The sequence below is a fragment of the Anguilla rostrata genome, chromosome 13 (assembly GCF_018555375.3).
Source record: "Anguilla rostrata isolate EN2019 chromosome 13, ASM1855537v3, whole genome shotgun sequence".
In the NCBI taxonomy this organism is placed as follows: Eukaryota; Metazoa; Chordata; class Actinopteri; order Anguilliformes; family Anguillidae; genus Anguilla; species Anguilla rostrata.
This window is the reverse complement of record NC_057945.1, coordinates 5,479,310-5,505,818: the sequence shown is the minus strand read 5'-3', so window position 1 is coordinate 5,505,818 and position 26,509 is coordinate 5,479,310. Positions and strand designations below refer to the sequence as shown.

Sequence of the window (26,509 nt, the reverse complement as noted above, 5' to 3'; positions counted from 1 at the left end):
AACAATGTTTTGTATGTGTGAGTAACTTGGCATTTTTGTGCATTGAAAACGTGTTTTTTTGAGATAGAAGAGATACAATACAGAGCTGAAGAGCCCATTGGCTGAAACGAGAGAAATTGTCCAGAGATCGACAATGTCTTCAGGACTTTGACCTTTGGAAGAGTGGCTTGAAAAAATTCACTTTTGAGACCAGAATTAAGTCAAACGCAGAGCTCACCAGGAGCCATGTGATAGACCCTGACACATTCTTCATTTTGTTGTCTGAGGAGACTAAAGTTGGGCTGTCAAAATGCTGTTTTGGCAAAAACCAACCACATCAGGTAACATCATTGTCAAGTTAGGGGCAGCATCTTGCTATGAGGCTGTTCTTCAGCAGGAGGCTCTGGGAAGCTTGTTGCCAGCAAGGGCAAGATGGATGGAGCCAATCATAGGCAAATCCTTGAGGAGAACCTGCTTCAGTCCATAAGGGATCTGCATTTAGGACAACGATGCATGTTCCACCAGGACAGTGACCCAATGCGCAGGACAAAAGCTACAAGGGTATGGCTTAAAACAAGGTCAGTAGTCTGGAATGGCCAAGCCAAAGCCCAGACTTAAATCCCATAGAAAATCTTTGGTTTAAAAAATGGCTATCCTCCAACTAGCTCCATCCAACTTGGCAAAGCTGGAGCAAATTTAAATCGAGGAATGGGCAAAAAACTCCAATATATAAATGAGCAAACCTCAGAATACATAGCCCAGAAGACTTCTCTTGCCATACCTGACCACTCTCGCAGCTTCTGTTGCCACACCCATCCACACCTACTAAGACTTTGTCCCAAGCCCTCCTGCAAGCCAGCGTGTACATAGGCAGACACAGACAAATCAAACTAGACTGTTAAGATATACCCAGAGCCTGAGGCTGTGGGGCCCTAGGCAAGATCTTGAAAATGGGCCCCCAAAATAGTCAACATCACACTGAGGCCCCCTACTCAGCTGCCTATATGGCCCAATGGACGAGCTGGCTCCAGATGCACAGCCCAGCATACAGAGGGCGCTGGTAGTCACTGTGTGTTAGGCTTGTTACATAGAGGGAATGAAGGAGGCAAGAGCTGTTATCTATTCAGCTGAAACTAAGTGCTTGTATGCTGTGTCAGCACTGAGCTGGTTCTGCATTAAAAGGTGTTTGAACGCTCTGATGGACCGAAGTGATTAAATTCATGGTGCTCAAACCCATCAATGCATTTTTGTCGAATTTACAGCAGCTGCCTGTGGGTTCTATGTGACCTTACAGCACTTGTATACTGTTGCAGTTGTGCATGATAAAATTCATTAATTTCTGCTGGGTTTTTTTTTCAGTTTTACATGATTTTCAGCAACTTTGCCATGACTGCTCCATGACTTTAATATTTTCAGTGATAATCATCCAGCCTTAGTGATGATATAATAACTACGAATAACATTTCCTAGATTAATTAAAAATTTAGGGCCTGCCAAAATCTGTGGAGCGACAGCCTGTGCGGGCCCGATACAGACGACGAGCTGTGATTGCCGCCAGAGGCCTATCTACAAAGAAATGACTCTGAGGGGGTGGGGTGAATAATTTGAGAATAAATGAGAAATGTCCGTCTTTCACTTTTGTTAGAAAAAAATATTTATTGTGTTGGTGAGGGGCAAATATTTCAATGCATACAATTTTAAGGTATAACCTTTTCAAAATGTGAAAAGGGCTCAATGGGGAAAACTTTCTGAAGGCAACTGTGTAAGCATGGCAAGCTAAATAAAAATAGAATGGGGACCCTGTATCAGGAAGCAGGATTACTGAGTAGCTGGATAACTGTGCAGCTGGATAACTGCGCTGAGTAAAACCCCGAGCCGCACTTTTTACTTCAGTCCATGTTCCAGTTTTGGGGGGGGGGTTCCAGGTTTTACTCAGTGCAGTTATCCAGCTACTCAGTAATTCTGCTTTGTACCGGCATTGCATTACTGACATTCAGCAGACACTCTGATACAGAGTGACTTACACAGCTCTATACTATCCTATACTACACTGCCACCCATAGGCGTCATTTCCTGTATATCTTCTATGTTGCTAGGCTTTTGTCCTGTGTGTCTGTTGCTTTACCATACTCGTATGTTTATATTATTGAGAGTATTTTGACTGCTGTGTACAAACAGCAGTAATAACCACAGAAATATAGGAGTGGGAACTGAACTGTTCTCATAAGCCATTTTCAGACCTGCACCATTACCCTGAAATATTATGAATGTTTACTATGTTGGGGTCGTGTGTGATTGAGATTTACATGCCAGAAAACACACATAATAGACTACGATTAACATTCAATGTTCTGTTTCAACTATGTGGCAAGAGCAAAGCCATAAGATTAAAAAACTGATCAAGTACACAAAACTCGACTTGTTTCGCTAAGGAATCCATCTAGCTATGTGGTTCCTTACTACAAAATAAGCAACACCACCCACGCCAAATAAAGCATGCCTTACTAACTAGCTACACTGGTAAATGCGATCACTGTCGCACGTCCATGTCATACAGTTATGCAAAATTACACATATAGCCTGACAGCGACACTTTTGCATCCACTTGTCTCTATTCTCTCGATATATGTGAACAAGTTGAATAGGTTCATCATCAAAAGTCTAAAGCTATTTGACTCTTACAGTAAATAGACTTTTTCAGATGTCTGTCCTCAGTGTTTTAAACGTTTGACTGCCCCATTGACTTTCCCTGGTCTGTTTATCATACAGGGGGGTTTTATAGTAGGTTCACCTGGCCCAATCTGCCATTTAGCCTAATATGTTTGTGTTTACTTCTGAGGTGGAGCAATGAAAGTAAGCAAATAAGAGGCAGTGGTTGGGTCGGCGGGTTGTCTTCATTCAAGCAGAAAATGTTATTTTCTGAGATCAGAATGAGGTGAGTGTGTGGAGTAGTGGCTGTCCTTATCTGGTAAAGAGAACTTATCAAGGTCAGCGGAACATTAAAGGACAAATTAAATCAACACCTGACGTAAAACACTTGCTTGAAGCTGGTGTAATGTGGCAGAAATTAGTGTATAAATGAGACCATTTGCACCACTGAGGGTATCATGTTGCTATTTTGGCTTACTACACACCAGTGCTTCACATGGAATGGTTTAATTTACTTATTGGCTGGTTTTCTCACTTGGTTGAACACTGATGTTTGGTTTGTTGAAATCACATGCAGTTTTCTTGTAATTTGTGTTGGTCATGGCAATTTTCCACCCCCCCCCCCCCGTGAATTAATGGCTTTCCTGCCTGTGATACTGGTAATACGGAGAAAAGGAGAAAGAGTTGCAGTTTTGCACAGATGGTGCCAAAGTGTACTGATGAAGGCTCATGGGGCAAGTGTGTCAGACAAAGAAGGAGAGAGAGTGGAACTGCATTACTGTCGAGTGGTTGTGATATACCCTAAAATACAAAAGTACTAGGACAGTAACAGAATTTCATTTTTTTCTGGCAATTAACAGTACATAAACCACTTTTCAGACAGTGCAGTGCCTTTAATTATATATTTATGTTGCAAAAACGGTTCTTTATAGAGTATTATGAAAGGTCGACAAAGGGCAGGTGGCTTGGATGCTTTGGAATAGCAGCTAGTTTTAAATTACTGTAATACACAGTAAAATGTCCAGTGTTAATTAGACTCTAACAGATAACATTTAGTGGGAACAGAGTGGAACTAAATGTTATCTGTTAGAGTTTAATTACCACTGGACATCTCACTGTGTACCACCTGGTGGAGTAGTCTGTGTACTAATTAATTAGTAAGAGTGACATTCACCACACTGTTGCATTGGCATCAACACAACACAGACCACAGGCCTTGCATACAGTGAAAGCCCACAACCATTGGCTCCCCCAAGCACATGCAGAAGCACACAACAAACACACTGAGGTAAGGTCTGAAAGACTGATGAGAGTAACCAGGACCTCTACATCTACATCTACAACGTGTGGTTTTGTTTTTGAGGTGGTAAAAAAAGCAGAAGTATTGTAAAAAATGTTGCTGCGATGCTGTTATGCACCAAAACCATAGTAACTGCAATGTAAACAGTTGCATTTAAGTTTTATACATGCTGGGTCGAACAGTAAGGGAGGCTAGTTTAAATGGGAGAATGCAGTGATGCGGGGCTGCCATTGGTCGCAGGCAGGTAATGGGGAAAAAGTGGCCAATGGGGATTTTATTCTCCTGTGAGAAAAGCACCATTTGTAGGGGTGCGGTTAGATAAGCAGCATATTCAAAACACAAACAAAACTGATAGAGAAAGAAAGATGCTGATTTCATACTGATCAGGCAATAAGACTACTAACCCCTACTAACCCTAACCCTACTGTACAGACCTGCTGAGAGCTTCAGTGTGGCCATGCTTTATGGTTTATCGTTTACTGCTAGAATTTATATTTTGTAGAAGTGGAGAGTTTCAAAATTTTCCCGTTGAAAGATTCAATAATGAAGTGATCAATAACAGTAATAATGTTATTGTTGCAAAAAACATGTTTTTTATATAGTGTTATGGGGGTAGGTGTTCTATAGCTTTCAAAGATATTGCACAGCATATTACTAAGAGCCCAAGTATTTAGGATCCCCTACGGTCCCCAGTAAAAGCAACTAATTTGTTGTTGGAGCTCAGGGATCTGAGGTGTGAGGTCTGCTCTGTGAGCTCCTCCAGGAGCCCGAAGCTGACTGATGGGCGTCAGTCCCAGTAACCCAGCTGCTGTTCCGCTCTGAGATTGGCTTACCGCCGGTTTTCAAATGTGGCTTTCACTTATCCGCCTTGCGCAATGTTTACTTCTCAAACCTCAATACACCCAAAGTCAAACAAAATAAAAATGCATTTATTGCACACATTTCACGCAGCATTGGCCACAATATGCTTCTCACAGCTTTCCCTGGCCTAAAACCGCACCAAAAGCACCCCGAACCCAGGACGGTGACAGGGGAAAAGTCCCTAAGTTGGATTAAACATTCTGAGGAAGCAGGCTCAATAGGGGGGGTCTGCTCAATGGGGGAGTTCCTCCTCTGGCCGGCGTCCTGGTGTGGGACAAGCCGAGACAGTTCCAGAGTCCTGCATTCCTGGAGCGTGTGGAGGGTCGAAGGTCCTGCGGGACGTGGTTTTGCCGTTAAACCTCGTTGTTTTGCGCCAGGAGCTTCATAGCGGGCAGCGTCTCATTTATCTCAGCGAAAGCACCCGGTGCTCAGCGGCTGGTAATTTGGTGGCGGTTCCTCACAGTTGGTTGAAAACAGTTGGGGGAACCGCCTTCGGCTGTTGTCTTTCGAATTAATTTTCGAAACACATCAGAGGCACAGCTTCCTGTTATCTCGCGCTCATTCCTGTTTGTTTGGAGATTTGAACAAATCGAATTTCTCCTTGTGAAGCACTCTGGGATGTACACATGAAGGCTGCTATGTAAAGAGCTGTTTTATTGTTTTGTTTTTGTTTTGTATTTTAAAGTTCTGTTAAGCTGAACACTCCCCGTTGAGCTTAATTGCTCTGATCCCCAGGAAGACTTTGTTGTTTGTTACTTTGGAAGAATGATAACAGATACAGAAAGGGACAGCAACCGCCCCTGGGCAGGCAAAGGGTTAATGAGAAGTGGAGCAGAGCAAATGCATAGTCTGAAGACAGGGCCAACAGGCCAGTGAAGCTGTTACAACTCAGAATTGGGAGCAGTTGCCTATAATGAACAACTATGACCATGTTTAGACAAATACATCAAACCTATGGCCAAAGGGGGGGAGGCAAATTAACTGGGTAGAACAGAAAGCAGACAAAGCTGCAGACGAAAGATTGAAGGCCTGATCTAGAGTAATCTCTGAACATTATCACGGAGTTGCAGTAAGATTGTGGTGAACAATAATATTTTAATCGTTTTTAACCCGCCCACCAAACCACAAATAGCAGCTACGAAATATTTTCCAGATGACAGGTATGCCTATTTCCCCCCAGGAAATAAATTTTTTTGCAATCTTGACTCACCCATGTGTATGCTGAAGTATACCTTAAGTGTACAATTTTATATGTAAGACTGCTTAAAATATAGTTTAAGTTTATATCAGTTATGCTTAGTATGCTACAAGAATGTGACTGACCCATTCTAAAATGTTATTTGGCTAGCAGGGATGATTTTAGAGGAAGGAGGGGGTGAGCATAGAGAGAACATTTATCTTGCATTTATTTATTTTTGCTGTTGAGTTTGAAGACATGGTGGACTGAACAGATCAATTATTTAAAATCCGGGGAGGAAATGGACAATCATGAGCGCACAAAGGTTCACACAAGACACTGTGCGAATATGAAAATTATTTGAAGGCAACTTTAAATATTCAGCAGTAAATGAACCAAAAAAAGATGGATATGCTCTCTCTGTTCTGTCTGTTCTCTTTCTATTTAATTAAAAAACAAACTCTTTTCTCTCTTTATCTCATGAGGCACGCAACTTGATGGTGGCGCTTAAATCAATGTAACTTTGCATATCTTTTGATGTTGAGCTTATCAGGTGAAATGCACCTTTGTAAGTTGCTTCAGAGATCTATTTTACCCATAGGTAGCCAACTGAAGCTTTCATCGACCATTTTACTTGCTTTTGTATCTTCACGTGATTTGATTTTAGTTTCTTGTTGAGTTCTGTTGAGCTGATTGTATTTGTCTGTTAAGTTGTTACATTGGCTGTTGTTGAGAAAACTGCAGGTGGTGTTTGGAGGTGGGGAGCTGGGCAGGTGGGGATCACAAAATTAACTGGCCAAACTGGGCTTCTGAAAAAAAGATTAATTTAATTCTGAACCAAAGGATAAATGTTGATTTAGTCTAGGCAAGTTAAGTCAGCAGTGCACTGGGTCTGCATCACAAAGCATCTTTCATAAAGCAGGCTTTTCCTTGGCATCTCCAAACTTTTTCAGTGAGTAATATTGAAATAATGGTGCTTTTGGTATTTGTTAAAATCTTGGGTCTCCAATGTATATCTCCCAGAACTCCATTTTCCATTAAATTGCAGAATGCTGTCATAGCTCCTGCCACCCAAACCCTGTACCTGCTGTAGAATCCAGTTAATTGGGTTCAAAATCTGAAGCACAGGCACAACACCATCATACCTTTAGCTTTAGTTCTCCAGGGGATATTCTTTAATGATCTCGTTCCAAATTTTTTCAGTGGCAATTTTATACAGGGGTTCTCTATATCAGTTAAAAAATGTGGTAGTCCTTTATCCCCCGGTATCACCTGGATCGGAATTATACTTTTTATTGGACACTAAATTTCTTTCCACCTGGCATTATAATTACGATTAAACCAACAGGCTAAAAGTGTAATTTGCGCAATGTAGAAATAATCCCTCAAACAGGGTAATGCCATTACACCCTTGTCTTTTGATATCTGTAATGTTCCATGTCTTATCCTTGGGTACTTCCCCTGCCATATATATCTAGAAATCATCTTATCCCATTCTATAAATAGTTTTGTTGGAGTCTCTACGGGAAGGGTTTGGAACAGATACAGGAGCCTGGGCAACACACTCATTTCAATCGATTGAATTCTCGAGCTCAATGTCAAGGAGGGAACCAAACTCCATCTTGATGTGTGCTTTAATTTTTTAAAGAGGGTTGTAATTGATTTCTGATTATTTCTGAAATTTGTTTTGTACATATACTCCAAAGTATTTTATGGATTCTAAGTTTCACTTCAGGGGGAATTTTAATTTTATCATGTTTAGGGGGTTGTAGATAAAAGTTATGACCCGAGGCTTTTGGGCATTTAGTTTATACCCTGCCAGAGAGCAAAACTCATCTGAACTTTTCATTAATTCAAGGAGAGAAACATTAGGGTATAAACCTGGAACCATGCAAACATAAACCAACTGAAACAAATAACAAACATGAATTTGAAAGTTGCACCAAATACACCAAACATGAGGCCATGTTATGGAAACTTTGAGTGAGCCTAAATGTGAATGCAGCTCTACAGGGAAAGCCTCACTTTCTTTCCATCCAAGGAAGAAGGGCCCTTATTGACAGAAAATTTACATCTCAAAACAAAAAAATCTGTTATCAGTCCAAACAAATTAGTTAGTAATGTTAATTGTCCTAGGTCAGTGCGTGCTGACAAGCTCCCTAAATGGATTCATCTTAATTGGAAGTTCAGAGAAATGTTTTATCTCTGAACACATTTTCATACTTTAGTTAGCTTGTTATTAAGAACTTACAGTTCAACTTTCTTTATCACTGAACCCTATTTTAGTGACCTTTTTTTCAGTGTTACTCACTGCCACCTTTATTCCCGGTTCTTGTTGGGAGATCTTCGTTGGTGGGCTTGAAGTTTTTCTTTGTAATGGTGTTTCATCTTTGCATTTTCTCCTCTACGCCCTTCTCCCAGCCTTTTCACCGTCTGCCAGGTCAGCTGCTATGTTCGTTTCTCCGGTGTGTCTGGTGTTGGCGATACCTTGACCATGAATCCCTCGTCTGCCATATCTTTCATGGCTCCGTCAGCTGTGGGATATAGCTGGTCCTGCTGTTGTAAAAAATAAAAATAAAAACCTGCAGATTTGCTGGAAAAGGAGACTGGAATCATATTTTCTTCTCTCTCACCACTTTCTTTGGTTCTGAAAATTCCTTTTGCTTTCTAAGAACCTCCTCAGGAGCGCCATAACGGTCCATGTACACATCAGGCAGGATTACTTTACGGGAGGAACAAAATTGGAATGTGGTCAGTTTGAAAAAGACTTGGGAGTAAGGGTTGATCAAAGCCTTTCAGGTTCTAGGCACTGTGATGTAGCAGTGAAAAAGGCCAACAGGATGCTGGGATATATAGCTAAAAGTATTGAGTATAAATCCAAGGAAGTTATACTTATCTTATACAATACATTTGTTAGACCACACTTAGAGTATTGTGTGCAGTTCTGGGGGCCATACTACAAGAAAGATATAGAGGCCTTGGAAAAGGTTCAAAGAAGAGCAACCAAATTGATTCCTGGTATGAAAGATAAAAGCTATGAGGAAAGACTTAAGATGCTTAAACTCTTCAAGCTTAGTAAAAGGAGACTCAGGGATGCTTTGATTGAGGCTTTTGAATTCGTAAATGGGATCAACTAAGAAAACTACAAGAGATACTTCAGGTTTAGTTCTGTTATTAGAACGAGGGGACAGAAATGCAAATTAGCAAATGTTACGTTTCTTCAATTGCCTGATATTATCTCATCTAAATTCTCTCAGTTTGTCAAATATTCTCTGCTGGGTTACGTGAGATGCAGCATCTTTAACTTCATGTGGGCCACTTTCGCCCTCTTGCTCTGTCAGTTCTTTTTTTGTTGAATGTGTTTAAACCCAAGGAAGCAGCGTATGAGGGAAAGATTTAAAATATGGAAACAGATCTAAAATAGGTCTGAACCTCCAAAAAAACATTACTACTAAAATTGTGCAGAAACATGGAAAATAATTTTTATTATGTTATGAAATTTGATTATGAAATTCCAATAATCAGTTGAGTATGTTGTAATATGTCCTCTTTGAGTTGGCCTATGCTGCACTGCGCATTTTAAAACAATTTAGCATCATGGCCAGTATAAATCAGCTGGATAAAATTAAAAATGCATCCTCTAAGCAAATAAATAAATGATGCAGCAATGCTTCCTGTTGCATTCACTACAGCACTTATTTTGGCTGAAGCCATCAGCAAAAGGTATTTTAAAGTATTAGAACTGCCAGTGCTAATGTAGCTAGAGTCTAGAGACATCAGTGGACATATCAGTTTCTGCTGCAGGTGGTCAAATGTGTCAAATCACATTGTCTTTGGCAGGAGCCGATCATGATGCTAAACTTAACCAGTAACCAGTATGCACAGGCTTTTAACAGGTTAGAAAGAACCAGCCAATCAGGAGGTGCAAGAAAAAAATATTTTGCAGGTGGTGCCATTAGGGTTATGCAGAAAGAACTGACCACAACGGTGCTTGTGATATTCTGATCACAACTAAATGTTCACTATAATGTTCTGGAAAATTTCTTTGGGATGTGAGTGCTCCAAAAGGAAGATTACTCTCATCACGTCTGCCTCTGTTTTCCAATGCGCCAGAAAACAGGCTTTACACAAACACTGCCTTTCCATCAGCAGTTCTTAAAGCCCTATAGCATCATCAGATCCATTGTGGCCTCATTCTTAAACTGAACGGGGGAGTTGTAGGCATACATGCAGCAGTAAAACTTGTCCCTAGCCAGTAGTAGTCCCCTGCTCCACTTGCTTGTCAATAATATAACTCACTGCTGGCACTCCTCTTAGAAATTGAAAAACCTCCTGAGAACTTAAAGGCTCTACAGAGTAATGTATTACCCTGAGCCTAGTTGTGTTCAGGGTGTGTTTCCATTGGTCAGTTCTACAATATAAAACAATGATTTCTAACTTGGATATCTTAGCCATTTTGAAACCAATCTTAATGCAGTTTCACAGGTTGGGCTACAGACGCTACATACTGACCTTTGGCACAGCTATGCTACACTATTTCCATCTTGTGGACACCCCATGAAAATGAGAGTCAGTGACATTTCAGGTTTTCAAAATTTAAAAATATTGAAAATGTAGTAGCAGCAATTTTTAAAGCTTTTATACATAGTTTTAAGTGCCTCTATTTTATACAAGAACTTGGCAAATTTGGAAATTTGGTACATTATATACATTTTGGTCAGGATTTTCTCCCCAAAAACATAATTCAGTGGCACAAAGATTTTGTAGAAAATATTTTTATTTGAAATACATTTATTTTATAGGAAGCGTCTCTACTTTTGTGGAGTCAGTTCCTCATCATTATTGTAAAATAGGTGAAAAAGGATCAGCCACTTCTGATTAGCATTTGATGTTATGGTGGAATAAATGGTTAATATATATTTTAATTTCATTGTTTTACTGAATGACATGATTTTGTTTTTCTGAATGACATTCAGACTTTTTTGGCAAATAATTCATTATGACATTGTATCTAAATTGAATAGGAAGGTGACCAGGCTGTTCAGTTTGCTTCCTTCTGTATTAGCTAAACTGAAATATAATTAAATTAAATAATCCTCTGACAGACTGACTGCGCAGCTGGGATGGTGCTACACATGAAAGGTGCTCCTCTGACAGACTGACTGCGCAGCTGAGGTGGTGCTACACATGAAAGGTTTTCCTGTGACAGACTGACTGCGCAGCTGAGATGGTACTACACATGAAAGGTGCTACTCTGACAGACTGACTGTGCAGCTGAGATGCTGCTACACATGAAAGGTGCTCCTCTGACTGCGCAGCTGAGATGGTACTACACATGAAAGGTGCTCCTCTGACAGACTGACTGTGCAGCTGAGATGCTGCTACACATGCAAGGTGCTTCTTTGATGGACTGACTGTGCAGCTCAGATGATGAACAGCACAGAAAAGAGAAGCAATGGCTGCCCATGCATTTTTGGGAATAAGTGAATGATACTGTAGCCCCAAAAATCAACAGAGAATGTTTCAGGGGTTAGGCAGGCTCATAAACACACTTAAACATGCCAAATGGTAGAAGCAGATAAACAGAAGATAAAAAGTCCTGTCAAGCTCAAAAATTCCTTACAAAGATTCCATGTGATGCGTGACCAAAAATGACGGAGAAATCACATGAATACATCACATGAAGAGCAGACAGACTATCCTCCATCCATGTTTTGGTTTATTCATAAAAAAGCAGAGAAGGTAACAGACTCTCCATGGCAGGGGATCGAGCCGTCAACCACACCCTGGGGATTTGTATATGGCTTGAGAGTCAGCTGCCCAGTTCCCTGCACCACATGTCTCCAATGAGCATGATCATTAAGCATCTCTTCTTTTAGAAGTGTTCCCTCCCTTATCTCTCCCCGGTCAGCTGCCTGTAACCAAATAAACGTCAGTGGATATCGGGTCTGGTCTGTTTACCCATCAAACCACGGTCACCAGTTCAGATAAAGTTTTACGGTGAGAATGGGCAAAAGAGGAAGGAAAGGAATCATATGATGCTGAAATAAAGCTGCACAGGGGAAATAGAAAGATTCAAAGAGCAAAGAATATGAAAGTCTGTTTTTCCAATATCTTTCTCAGTCTATCAATACCCTTTAGTAGGTGGTGAACAGACTAACAAAAACATTTACAGCGCAGAGATTGTAGTTTGTGATAGATTTACAGAAATATTCTGGTCAGACCAAACAGATCTCCATAGCTATCTTTGCAGACACATTTGTTTTTTTTGCAGTTGTGTTGATTTTGGCATGTTGGTCTTCTGCCCAGGTTGCCTTATTGGAGTAAAATCCATAGGTAGATCCTGCAGGAAAAATGTATGGGAGTGGTGGAGACACTCCTATTGCTGTTGATGAGTGATTGAGGGTCCGGTACAGTATTTGTTCCTGATTCTCAGGGAAAGGGAAGGATGAGAATAAGAGAAAGTAATGAGAGAAAGTGCCTAACTATATGCATGTATGTGAGAGAGCTAGAGAGCACGAAAGAAAGAGCAAGAGAAAGACACAGCGTGCAAGAACAAGACAGAGAGCACGAGAGAGATTTAGGCTCATATGTGTTCCTTGACTGCACTGGGGTAAAGGGAATTCTGGGCTTGGGGGATCAGACGGGAATGTAGATTTGGGGGAAATGTCAGGCGCTAATCCAAGCACACATTATTCTGGCAAACGGCTCTGTCTTCATTGCGTTTCTCAGCTGCCACTGCTCACCAGCTGAGAGGTTGTGTTCGGGCCCACACGTTTAGCAAGAAGGGAAATGAGAACCGCGAACTGCAGCCAACGTGTGTCAGACCCAATTCCACGATACACAGGAATGAAAATGTTTGTTCGATGCTGATCGGTACATTGTGTCATTCTGATATTCCCCATACGAACCCAGCTAGCACAAAATGTAACTTCATCCTTTTACAATTTAAATTTGTGGTGAGTAACATTTCTTCTTTTACCATGCTTCTAAACTACATGCTCTTTTACCTACATTGTGAAAACATTCTGTAGTAGTTGTAGTAGTTTAAATGAACATTTATTCATTTAAACAAAAGTGCACAGAAAACTACCCCTTGCATGATTGCGATGAGAAAGGCAAGAACTATTTGTATTTAAATTTATCTTTTTTTGATTTGCAAGGAGACATGACCGCTAATATACACACCCCAGCTTTCTTAATAACAAGCAACACATTGTTATGTTTAATGAACACTGCAGGGAACATCATCATCTTCAGGATGTCATAAAGAAAATCTGTGAAAGGCAAAGATGTGCCTGATATTCTTCTCGTATGATATCAGCGTGTGCAGTGAAGGTGGACTGTACACTACTAAAGGGTGGGTTGCTCGTGCAGTTTTTGCGGTCGTAGACCTTCCGCGTGTGGGATAGCTGACCTGCAGAGAGCAGCTCCTGCAGCACAGCTGCAAGGTGGAGTCATATGTTATCCTCCCACATGCTGCGCGCATAACATAAATGTATGATCTTGGCTCAAGGTTACCAAGTGTTTATGTGTTCTTTGAGAATAGATCTGCTTCGAGCAAAAGCGCTCTTCGGCCAACACACATTTGGAGCCTGTATATAATACATCTTCGGCCAACTGCAAGTGTTACATTTTTATTCCCATTGCAAATACATTTTCCATTAATTTTGAAATGTAATCAGAAGGCGAAATACATTTTTCACTTTGACAATAAATGATTCACTTAAAATTTTAAATACACAACCATTTTTTATTTTAAACATTGAATGCATTAACTTTTTCAGAAAATGTCAACAGGCCTCATTCACGAAACGTGTACGATCACATTTAATCGTAAACTGTGCGTAAGAATGTTTCCAAGAACATTTTGGCATTCATCATTTTTTATTTTATCTTTTTTTGTTCATGGCTGGTTTCCTTATGTTAATTACATGAACAGGATTGCACATAAAATTTACAGCCAGCTCTCATTATCTCATACATCTGGGAGATGCACTAAAACAAAGATCTGCACACGTCATGAATCCCATATTGGTTTTTCATAGGAACATTTCTAAGAAAGAAAGTAAGAACAATTTAAGAAAAGTTCTTTGAATGAGGCCCAGTCTTTGAGAAAAAGTTAAGAAAAAATGATGGGATCCAGACCAGACAGCAGGTACAGTTGCAGACAGACCTGTGAGTGAAATACGATCAGGCTTTTCATGTTCCTGTCTTCCATCCTCTCATTTTCTTTCTTTCTTTTTCAATCTTCAGGCCACACAGCAGCTGGACTTCGGGAAGAAGGACAGAGAAGGGGGACTACATGTACACATACAGTGTGTACATTTTAATACATTTATACTATTTATATTTTTATCATTAAAAAATATACTTTTTTCTTTCCCCAAATTCTAGTCGGGAGACTAGACAATTTTCCCAAGAGCCGCCTTTGTTTGTTCTCTTTCTCCCAGACTACACCAGCCTCAGCAGCACACCTGGAAGCACTGGCCCCTTTCTCCTCCCCGAAAACTCCTCTGCGCCCACGGGCCCCCCCCTGAACCCCTCCGCCGAGCCCAGGACTCGGGACCCCGCCCTGGCCCATGCGGAAATCGGGGTCCTGGGGCTGATCCTGGCGCTGACCACCCTGGGGAACGGGTTCGTGCTCTGGATCCTGCTGCGGAGGAGGAGGAACCTGGCGCCCATGCACCTCTTCATGGTCAACCTCTGCGTGGCCGACCTGGTGGTAGCCTTCTTCCAGGTGAAAGACTGCCATTAGGGCTGCTCGCTCGCTTATTGCCAGCTCAACAAACAGTGGAATTCTGTCATTTTTTAAACGGTGCTTAGAGTAAACGGCAGTGTAGTATAATGGTTAAGGAGTTGGTCTTGTAACCTAAAGGTCAGAGGTTCGATTCCCCGGTAAGACACTGCAGTTGTACCCTTGAGCAAGGTACTTAACCTGCATTGCTCCAGTATATATCCAGCTGTATAATTTGGATACAATGTAAGTTGCTCTGGGTAACAGCGTCTGCTAAATGCCTGTAAACTAAACATGGTTATATGAAGGGATGCATCTTTGTCCAGTGACAGAGTTTGTTACATCTGAGTAAGATCGGGAAATATTTCTTCAGCTGTATTCCTGAATTGACCATGTGACATTGCAGTGCCATTTTTATTGTGCAAATAACTTGTAATTGCCTTTCTTAGAATTAAACTTTTCATTAAAACCTAGGAGTGAGTCTAATGGGAGGATTGGTGTTCAGGTCTCTACACTAACTTGGGATAAATAAATTCTGACAGCTTTAAGATATTTGTGAGCAGGATGAGAGAAATTTGCGCTGGTTGACAGAATTGTGGCTTATTTTTGAGCTGAACAGCATTGAAAATGGTATGAGGTTCATTGCAACTGAAGCCATGCAACCTTGATTTCCTGATTAATAATTTGATGGATTCAATTCCCCTTGCAAAAAAACCTGGCGTGATGATTCATTGTTGCCACCTATCGCAGCTCAAGATGCCAGCATTACCCGAAACTTTATTTTTACATTTTGCTGCTTATTGTGAGAACATTCTCAGAAAATCTCCCCTGTGCTCTCCTTGCGCTGTGCCTGCCCCAGGTGCTGCCCCAGCTGGTGTGGGACATAACGGAGCATTTCCAGGGCCCAGACGCGCTGTGCCGCGCGGTGAAGTACCTCCAGATCGTGGGCATGTTCGCCTCGTCCTACATGATCGTGGCCATGACCGTCGACCGCCACTACGCCATCTGCTTCCCCCTGCAGGCCTACCGGGGGGGGGCCGCCTCGCGCTGGAACACCCCCCTCGTGGTGGCCTGGGGGCTGGCCTTGCTGCTCAGCCTGCCCCAGGTGGGAGGATTGACTGGTTGGTTAGCTTGGTTGAGTTATTAATTAGGCTTGTTTCATTTCATTTAAGAGGGACAATGCACAGTAATCAACATCATCAGCTAGTGCACTGATACTTCATGCCAGATGTAGCTAATATGGTGAGCTCCATAATGTTTGGGTCAAAGATATATTATGTAATTTTTTCTTGATTTGACTTTGGCGGGCTATGTACAATTCATATGTGGTTAAAGCATAGACGTAGATTTTGGGGGGGACGCAGGGGATACGTCCCCCTCAATATTTAGAACATGTGCATTTGTCCCCCCCCAATAAAAACATGAAAGAAGCATTTCCACCATAAATTGATGTAGAAAAGGCACAAATTGGTGCATAAAAATTCACCAGAATGCAGGAAATGAAGTGTTTGACGCTCAAAATTTCCTGGGGGAGGACCCCCCGACCCCCTGCTTAATGTGTCCCCCCAATGTTCAAACGAAACCTACGCCACTGGGTGAAAGTGCAGATTCTAAGCTTTTATTAAAGGGTATTTTTATACATTTTGGTTTCACCATGAAAACCTACTCTATCTGACCAATGGGATGATGAATGTGAGTATAGTTTCCCATCTCTGACTGTCACTCCTGCCGTAGGGGTGTGGCAGGAGGGGGGGGGACCAGTTTGTCTCTCTTAAAACCCCACAGCAGCGGGAGTTCAAAGAGATGGGAAAGAAAGCGACATACTGCGTCTGTGTCGCACTTGCGCTCTTTGACAGGGATGAGTGCGTCAAAGTGAACAGGTGTCTGTGGCCTAGATATCTCCCCGAAAGCCTGCTGGCGGTCCCTGTACAAGCTACCCATTGAAAAACGGACTGCCGACCTCCAGTGGAGGATCGTACATGGGACAGGGGATAGTACATATAGCTACGAACAGACACATAGCACACCTGGATCCTAGCATTGGGGAGGGCTGTCCTTTCTGTTCAGTAGTAAAATCACTTGCACATTTATTTATTGAGTGTTCTAGGCTAGTGGGTATAATTTAGTTATTAAATTCATAGATTTCTGAATTGGGGGAGGTTTTTTCTTTTGACTTTTTTATTTTTGGTCCTAAGTATTCTGCCAGGGAAAAAAAATGTGCATGTTTTGCTAAGCTTCTTGTCTGGAATGGCTAAGCTATGCCATCTGGATTACCCGAAAAAATAAAATGAAGGGTTTTGGTTCTACAGACCCAGTGCAGGTGGAAACAAGGCAAATACCGGCCTAAATCAGTCATATCTTGGCTGTTGGGGGGGTGTTGTGTGTAGCACAGGAAGAGGGAGATTTGCTTTTTTCTTTTTGATGATACATTTTTGTTTTTTGTAAATATTATAAACTGACCTTTTGTATATATTGTAACTGATCTTTGCAGTGGTGGTAGTAGTTTACTAAAGGGATTTTTCGAATTCAATTATCTCGCTCTCGTGCTCTCTCTCTCTCTCTCTCTCTTGCTCTCTCTCTCTCTTTTGCTCTCTCTCTCTCTCTCTCTCTCTCTCTCTCTCTCTCTCTCTCTCTCTCTCTCTCTCTCTCTCTCAGGCTTTCATCTTCTCCAGGTCAGAGGTCTCCCCAGGGGTGTTTGAATGTTGGGGTCACTTTGTGGAACCGTGGGGTCTCAAGGCATATGTCACCTGGATGACTGTGGCCGTGTTCGTATTGCCAGCTCTTATCATCGCCGTCTGTCAGGTACAGTCAGTCTGCCTGTCTGTCTGTGAGCGCCTGTGTGTGCTCATATGCCTGGGTTGGGTTATCTCACCGTCTGTCAGGTACAGTCTGCCTGTCTGTCTGTGAGTGGGCAAGGGTTAGGGTTAGGGTTACAGCTAGGGTTAGGGTTAGGGCTACAGCTAGGGCTCAAGTTAGGGTAAGGGTTACAGCTAGGGTTAGGGTAAGATTTACATCTAGGGTTAGGGTTAGGTTACAACTAGGGTTAGGGTTCGGGTTACAGCTAGGGTTAGGGTTACAGCTATGGTTAGGATTATGGCTAGCGTTAGGGTTACAGCTAGTGTAAAGGTTTCAGCTAGTGTTAGAGCTAGGCTTAGGGTAATGGATAGGGTTAGGGTTACAGCTAGGGTTAGGGTTATCGTTAGGGTTAGGGTTACAGCTAGGGTTAAGGTTGGGGTTACAGCTAGGGTTAGGGTTATCGTTAGGGTTAGGGTTACAGCTAGGGTTAGGGTTATGGTTACAGCTATGGTTAGGGTTAGGATTATGGCTAGCGTTAGGGTTACAGCTAGTGTAAGGGTTTTGGTTAGAGCTAGGCTTAGGGTAATGGTTAGGGTTAGAGTTACAGCTAGGGTTAGGGTACCCTAACCCTAGCTGTAGCCCTATCCCTAACTTTAGCTGTAACCCTAACACTAACCGTACCTGTTTTTGTGTAATATTTCATATCCCCATCATCCCCCCTACTAATTTACTGTTCCCTGTTACCTTTCTCTTATTCTCAATCAGGTACAGATATTCAGAGAAATTCACAACAACATCTACCTGAGGGCAGAGAGGATGGTAACTGTGGAATACAAGAGGACTTCTGTCCTCTTCCATTTCCAGGACCCCCAGCAGGACGTGCAGAGTGGGAGGGGGGCAGGAGCAGGAGGCAGAGGTAGAGAGGAGCAGGGGGGTCGTTCCTTGCCCCTGGATGATTACACCCCTTCTCTCATTCCTTCCCATTCACCTGCCCCTCCCACAGAACAGAACATTCATGACACCCGCATGGATGACCCCCAGTCTGACCTCCCTGCAGGGATAGATTACCCTCCTGTGGCCCTCGATACCAGTTCTGCAGCCCTCACTGCCGGTTCCATTTTTTCCAGCGAGGCTGAACCCATTTCTCTGCCCCCAGACTGCCCCAAGGCATTTGATCCCTCACCCGTTCCTCCTGCAGGCCCTGGCTGCCCCAAGGGCCTTGAACCCTCACCACTTCCTCCTCCGGCCCCCAACCACCCCAAGGGTCTTGAGCCCTCACCCCTTCCTCCTGCAAGCCCTGTCTGCCCCATGGGCCTCGAACCCTCAACCCTTCCTCCTCCGGACCTCGACTACCCCAAGGGCCTCGAACCCTCACCCCTTCCTCCTTCGGCCGCCGACGGGAACCTTTCTCGGCCCTCCGCCTTCAGCTCCGCCTCCTACAGCAGCGCTCTGAACGCCTACGACTACGCGCACCATGGTTACCTCGACTCCGCCCCCCAGCGCGGTCCCCCCTCGGAGCCCCGCCCATCGGCCAGGCCGCACCCACTGCCCCCGCCCAGCATCTCCAAGGCCATGTCCAAGACGGTTCGGATGACGCTGGTGATTGTGCTGGTGTACACCCTGTGCTGGTCCCCCTTTTTTATCGTTCAGCTGTGGGCCGCGTGGGACCCCAACCCGCCAGAACAAGGTCAGGACTCCACTAAGGCTGCGCACCCCCTTCACCGCTGTTTTCACTCAATTACACTTTTGGAATAATTTTTGTGAGGGAGCTGTCATACTGTGGCTTGGATTCAATCAACATGTGTCCTTCATTTGTCCCTGACTCATATAAATGCAAATGTCTTGTTAATTCACAAATGTAGTTTGCCAACTAAAAAATTTGTAGATTTTTTGCTTCCCAAAGAGCGACCAAACTCTAGAATGAAAACATTTAACAATTTTATTTATTTGTTAATTAAAGTTCAGGACAAATTTTTTGCTAGTATCCAGACCCATCTATCAAAACACATTCCCCAGTGCTGGAATTATGCACCTTATTTTTTTTTTTTGAGGGGGGGGGGGTGTGGTCTGTGAGATAAATGGTTGGGGGGGAGGGTTTTTGATCATGGACCGGGGGAAGGGGAGATTTATGTCACCTTCTGTGTGTTGGGACTTGCAATGTGAACATAGCCTGGATTCCGGTTTTTGTCCTTAACTTTGACTCACAAATAAATGTACACCTGAAATTATTTCCTTTTTGTTCACTGACATAGTTTGGTGAGTTGTGGAAACATGAAAACAGAAGCATTGTGGCTTATGTGAGGCTTTATTGAAAACAAATAAGAATTTTGGAGATCGCTACCCTCGGCAAACTGAATTTTTGAAAGAAAAAGAGCAACCACTTGTATTTAATTTGGCTCTGAACAATGCTGATTGAATCCTGACAACTGTCACCTGTTTGGAACAATACAGACAGAAATGTAAAGATAAGTGTCAATGTAACAGATTCTTTTAAGTAAATGCTACACCCTCTCAGGTGAGGTGAGGAGTTTTGCAATTAATGGTTTATAAATAAACTACCATGCTGTTTCCTCCTTTGGTCTAGTGATAACCAACATATTGAATGGTACAAATTGCAGTGATCGCCCTTGAAAGACATTTTTAACATCTTTATTTGGGCGTTTTTAACATCTTCATACACGGGTCCGTGTGTGATTGGCGAACCAGGACTTATTCCTGGTTCACCAATCCCCATTATTACAATACAGGGCAAGTCAGGAAGAGGGAGGAGGGCGAAAGAAAAAGAGAGCAGTGACCAGTCAAAAACATCACTCTAATAATTATTAAATTAGCCATTTCTTCCACATTATGTCAGAAAAATGCACAAGTAGAAAGATAAGTAGCAAAGAACAATGGCAGTGGAAAATACGCACAGAATGCACACGAAAGGGAAAGTAGGATGTAACTGAAAAGCGTGGTTAAAGTCTCTGACATAGACAGAACTATGTCTCAGATATGACTGAGAGAAAAATCACGAACAGGAAAAATAAAGAAAAGGGGGCAGAGAAAAGAGGAATGCAGATAGAGATGAATCAGAATATGGAGGTGAAGACCTGCAGTGAAGGAAGGCTACCTCTGATAATCTACCCAGTTTTCTCTTTTTGAAACAGAGCCTAATTTCACAGCAAGTGTTTTAACCTGTTTACAGGCCTTGGTTTTTTGTTCTCATCTTTAGCCAAATCAAGGCAATCTATTTGGGGCGACATAACTCAGGAGGTCAGAGCGGTTGTCTGGTAGTTGGAGGGTTGCCGGTTCGATCCCCCGCCCTGGGCGTGTCGAAGTGTCCCTGAGCAAGACACCTAACCCCTAATTGCTCCCAATGAGCTGATTGGAACCTTTCATGGCAGCCTTTCACCGTTGGTGTGTGACTGTGTGTGTGAATGGGTGAATGAGAGGCATCAATTGTAAAGCGCTTTGGATAAAAGCGCTATATAAATGCAGTCCATTTACCATTTACCATATTAGCACCATGCTATTCCAAGATGACATACATGCACTCACACACATGGTCGTCAGCTGTGCAGCCTGTGGCAGTCCCAGTCTCACTGACTACATATCACTTCTAACAGCCCTGTTCTCTGGAGCTGCATATCCCAGCTCACACAGGACCACTTTCCCTCAAGGCCTTCTGACTTACTGCCCCCCAGGGCCTTGAGGGAAGACCGAGACCTGCAGGAATTTGCCTGGTTCAAGGGCCAGACAGCTACTGGATCAGCTGAGACCTCATTGTTAGACCTCCTTGTGGATTCATTATATATATATATATATATATATTATATATAAAGCATGTGTACAGGATATAAAGCATCCAGGCATGGGTAAGAGGTTCAGTTTTTATTTGACCAAACAGAATGGGCAAGACGTGTGATCTAAGTGACAGCTGACCCTTGGGGTTTTCACACACTACGGTCTCCAGAGTTTACAGAGAACGGTGCGCTAAATAAAAAACATCCAGTGAGCTTGTTATGAGAGAGGGAGACGAGAACGTGACAGTGACTTCAGTTTACTCCAATGACCTGCAGTGTCCTCAGATCTCAAATGCTACTTTATTGAATTGCATGGAATGAATCAAAGAAAAAATGATGCCATTGTTAACATAGAAACATTCACATGAATCATGTGACCATGAATCTCATTTAATATATTTATTAACTTGTCAAACTCATGACCAATTAAATGTGGTTCAGCAAGATAGAGCTTTGGCAAGATTCAACTGCAGCAGCTGGTAACTTACGCATTTACATACTTAACTTCAGAGTGCTTTTAAACAGAAAACCTCTATGCTTTTTAAATGACAACCATCAACCATCATCAAAAACATTTTGGGTATAATAATGTTCAACCATTATGTGTACAAGTTAGTATGCAATGTACTCTGAAAGTTCTTTTTGGGGCAGAAATCTAAAAACCAAATGGGAATCTAACCATTTGTGAAATGTTTACATTTGGTATTTTGCTGGGATTGCCAACTTGTCAGAAACAGAGTGGGGGGGGGGATAACAGAATGTGAAAATGCAGAGATTTTGCAGTTCAGCGTTTTTCCATGTTCTCCTCCTGCGCAGGAGTGGCCTTCACAATCCTCATGCTCCTGGCCAGCCTGAACTCCTGCACCAACCCCTGGATCTACACGGCGTTCTCCAGCAGCACCTCCCGGGAGCTCCGGGCCCTGCTGTGCTGCGCGTCCCGAGCTCCCCGCCGAGGCTCCCTCCCCAACGACTCCACCACCACCACCACCACCACCCACACCTCCACCAGCACCAAGGACGGCATGTAACCAGGGCCTGGGAGCGCACGGCAGGCCCGAGGCAGAGCATCAGCCCCGGGAGCGGAGGGCGCAGGAGAGAGGGATGGCAAGAATCCATACTACAGGGACTGAGAGAAAGACAGAGAGAAAGAGAGGGAGAGAAACTAACAATGCCTTTTAAAAAAAAAAAAAAAAAAGTTAAACTTTAAAGTTGAACAGTTAAATGTTCTAATTCTGCAACGTACTAACATCTAAAGCCTTTGCTTTTGGGGCAGAGATGTTAGATTGTGATAAGGGTAAGGAGGAGCAGACTGCTCAGATGGAAGCTGTCAAGGCTACCCATAGTAGTGAGAACACATAAAATCTTTTTAAAGAAAAGTTTTAGAGAGGGTGGCTTGGGGCAGCAGGGGCGAGGAATGAGGGAACAAGACAGGATGTGTAGAAGTAATAGTCTGAAATGTCTTTCTTGCAGAAGTATAAAAAATACTTTTTGTAACTGTTATGGATAGTGCGGTAGTTTAGTATAATGGCTAAGGAGTTGGCAATGTAACCTAAAGGTTGGAGGTTTGATTCCCCGGTAGGACACTGCCATTGTATCGATGATCAAGGTACTTAACTGCATTGTTCCAGTATATATCCAGCTGTATAACTGGATATAATGTAAGTTGCTCTGGATAAGAGTGTCTGCTAAATGAATGTAATGATAATGGGGATGAGTATAATATAAAGGGGTACAAACTTATTAGGAAGGATATCTCCAATAAGAGAGGTGGTGATGTAGCTCTCTATGTAAAAGAAAACCTGCACACTCCTTAATGTGCAGGAAATGACAGAAATTGACCAACTGCTGCCTAGTGAGAATATTTGGACTAAGCTCATAGGGGACTGTGAGAAGGGTCTTAATATAGGAGTATGTTCCTGGTCACCACCTTCAGACAGTAGACATACAATGCTCTTTGGAAATATAAATCCAGCTTGTCAGAAAGTTGAGGCTGTTATCAGGGGTGACTTCAATCACCCTGTTACTAATTGTGAATTGATGACACGAAAAGGAAATATTTGTTATAATGAGCATTTTTTGGCACAGCGTGTCAGTCAGACTACAAGAGTTAAGATGCTTAATCTCTTCAAGCTTAGTAAAAAGATACATTTTAAATTCATTAAAGGTATGAACAAATTCTTCAGGTTGAGTTCTGTTGGTACAACGAGGGGGGATAAATGGAAATTAGCAAATGTAAATTCCGTACAGACAATAGGAAGTATGTTTTCACACAGTAGTCACTGCGTGGAACAGCTTGCCAGGTCATGCAGTAGAGGTATAAACTCTGGGGGTTTTCAAGACCAGGCTTGATCTGGTTCAAGGTACGATCTAGTTTGTTGACAAACCAAGCACACGACACACTTTAGCGGTAGGAAAATGGCAAGCATTGTTGGGCTGAATGGCCTATTCTTGTCATTATGTTATGTTATTTCATATGATGCAGTATACACAGTATACACATGCAGTGTCAAACTGTGGACATTACATGAACAATTTTTAAATTATTAATTCGTAACCCGAACCCGAACTAACATGGAGTTTAACACTGCTGGAACTGTTATGAAGGGCCAAGGCTGACAAAGGAGAAGCACACACTCCCATTCAGATATCAAGGATCCTTCCTTGATAAAAGAACTGGAAGGAAAGCAAGCAAGTAAACACAAACAGAAACTGGGTATTACATCAATAACACAACTCTCACAGTGCTACATACCATATGGATATTTAATATGGAAATACAATGGAAACCAAGAAGTGAGCTGTACAATCAGAACTGAGCTGTGCAAACTGGCAGAAATACAACCAGGCACATTGGAAAAGCACAATATATACTGTAAGAATTCCTGCAACAACAAAAAAAAAACTGTGATTTGCATAAATAGCTGTAAGAGAATAAATGACAGTGAAATTATGCTTTGTTATATATAAAGAAGCAACTGCAACTCAGTGGGACTTAAAGGAGACTCTATGAAACAGATCATAGAGGATAACTGCAGGAATCACAGAGGGACGAGTTTGAGTTTATATTCTGAGAATGAGAAAACAGGACCTCCTAGGAATGCAGTAGCATCATGGAATATTTTTAATAGCATTGCAGTACACCTGATATTACATGCGCTCCAGTGGCAATTGCGCAACTCATCAGACACACACACACACACACACACACACACACACACACAAAAAACACAGGATTCAAGAATGAACTACATACGAAAACAGAAGAAACTGATTTCTGTGTTGTAACACATTGGAAATACTGTATCATAAACAACTGACAAATAACAGTAAACACAGAAAAAATACAAATGTTAATTTTGCTAACAAAAGATAAATAAACTTGTTAATCTCATATTTAATAATGTGAAGATGGGTGCTTCAAAGTAGTTCAACTGGAACCCGAGCTGTAGAACTGAAGAGAGACAGATTTGTAGCACTGTACAGATAACAATGTAGGTTACAGATGACAACCAATAGACTTATGGTTTTAATTCTACCTCTGGCACATGAGCAATGACAAAGATGTTTTATAAGAAATGGCATGCTTTGCAAGCCACTCTTGCTACATTGCCAAGTAAGTCAACATTCTGGGCAATGTAGTTCTGGTGCCATTAAGGGACTGGTATCCCAGTCTGAAACATGTAGTTTTGAATCCTTGCTGGGGCACTGTTATTATACAATAGAGCAAACCATTTAAATAGCTTCATAAATATCTATCTATATGTACAGGATAAAATGAAAGCTATGTCATTTTGCAGGTAAAGTGATCTGCTAAAGAAATACAAAATGTAAGAATTAAATAAGTAAAATTTGACTTCTCAGGCTCGTAGTACAGCAAGTTTAAGAGATTGATAAGTCTTATTCTCCTTATTATTGTATGTATTACGTTATGTTTTGAAACTCTGAAGTGAGATCAGTCCTTCCAAATTCAGAGCATCTTCTTTACTAGGTCAGTTATTTATTCAGTCATTGAGTTTTTTAGTCAGTGATATTTTATAGGTCAGTCATTGAGTTTTTTGGTAAAATAAACAGCAAAGATGAATAACGTTACTGCAGCTTCTCTGGGCTCGGGTCTATGTACTACATATCTGTCGGTAGATAGCTTATTCAGTTAATCTTCCTCAGTGTGGTCAAGCTTTATCCCGGTTCTGCATTTTCCATGAATGGAAATTATATCCAAGTTTTTTTTTTTTTTGTTTGTTTTGTCAGGACTACTTCTGAAACTGTTTAACAGCATCCAGAAGAGCATGTACTGTGCTTTTTACATCAGATGTGCGTGCTAGATATTCAGCCAACTCCTCAACATGAAAAAAAAAAGGGAAAACATGGAAAATTTTAGGTCTATGATTTGCTCTTTCCACCACTTCATTTTCTTAATGCAAATTTGTCCAATTTGTCATACAGCTGATTGGTATGTGCACTGAGGCTGTGACTGGCGCCGACAGTTGGGCCAGCTCTCATTAAAATGCACAAACACCGTAAGTTCAGCATCCTTCGAAATGTCTGTTGATTAGTCCAGCTGCGTTGCAAATGCTTCTGCTAATTTTTAGCTTTTAAATTACTTGAGCATTTACATTTGATGGCATTCAACCCCATGATCCCAAGCACTTAAAAAGGCCATTTCCACCTGGTGTGTACTACTCTTAAATAAAGCATTATACTTTTTATATGATTATTCATGGTATTTTTATTCATCATCATCATCATCATCATCATCATCATCATCATTATTATTATTATTATTCATGGAAATTATTCATGGCATACACATTGTAGTATTTGTTGGAATGAATGAGGGCGATGGTTATTCCATTAAACGTTTATTGACATGAACAGGGATTCATCATTGTATGTACAGAGGTTACCTGTGAGACATGACTGACTAACTGACTGGCAAGTGACACTGCACTATTTTGGTTTGTTTGCTCAACTGCACTGGGCATGAACGCGCATATAAAATAGTCCATTTATATGACACACATAATGTACATAAAAATGCAACTCTGCTGTTTATTTCACAAAATCCATATCAGCCAGTGGCAAAATTGCTGTTCACAGTTGATCCCCAACATGCTTCCCACCATAAAAAAAAGGGCAGATGATAAAAAGGCGTTGAAATTCTGCAAGGGTTTTTCCGAGACGTCCCAAAACTTTTCTGAATTCTGGATAATGTTTGAACGTGTTAT

General features: G+C 41.9%; 1 protein-coding gene across 1 annotated transcript in view; it reads left to right on the top strand.

Moving 5' to 3' along the window:
* The window catches only part of LOC135238123 (vasopressin V2 receptor-like), a 29,271-nt gene extending 3,156 nt beyond the window's left edge, over positions 1-26,115 (top strand). Inside the window, exons 2-7 of the mRNA XM_064305827.1 lie at positions 14,223-14,284; positions 14,420-14,706; positions 15,563-15,808; positions 17,359-17,505; positions 18,265-19,186; positions 22,101-26,115. Coding sequence (XP_064161897.1) covers positions 14,272-14,284; positions 14,420-14,706; positions 15,563-15,808; positions 17,359-17,505; positions 18,265-19,186; positions 22,101-22,312 — 1,827 coding nt within the window. The 5' untranslated portion in view covers positions 14,223-14,271 and the 3' untranslated portion in view covers positions 22,313-26,115. The remainder of the gene's footprint in view (positions 1-14,222; positions 14,285-14,419; positions 14,707-15,562; positions 15,809-17,358; positions 17,506-18,264; positions 19,187-22,100) is intronic.
* The last annotated feature ends 394 nt before the right edge of the window (positions 26,116-26,509 follow it).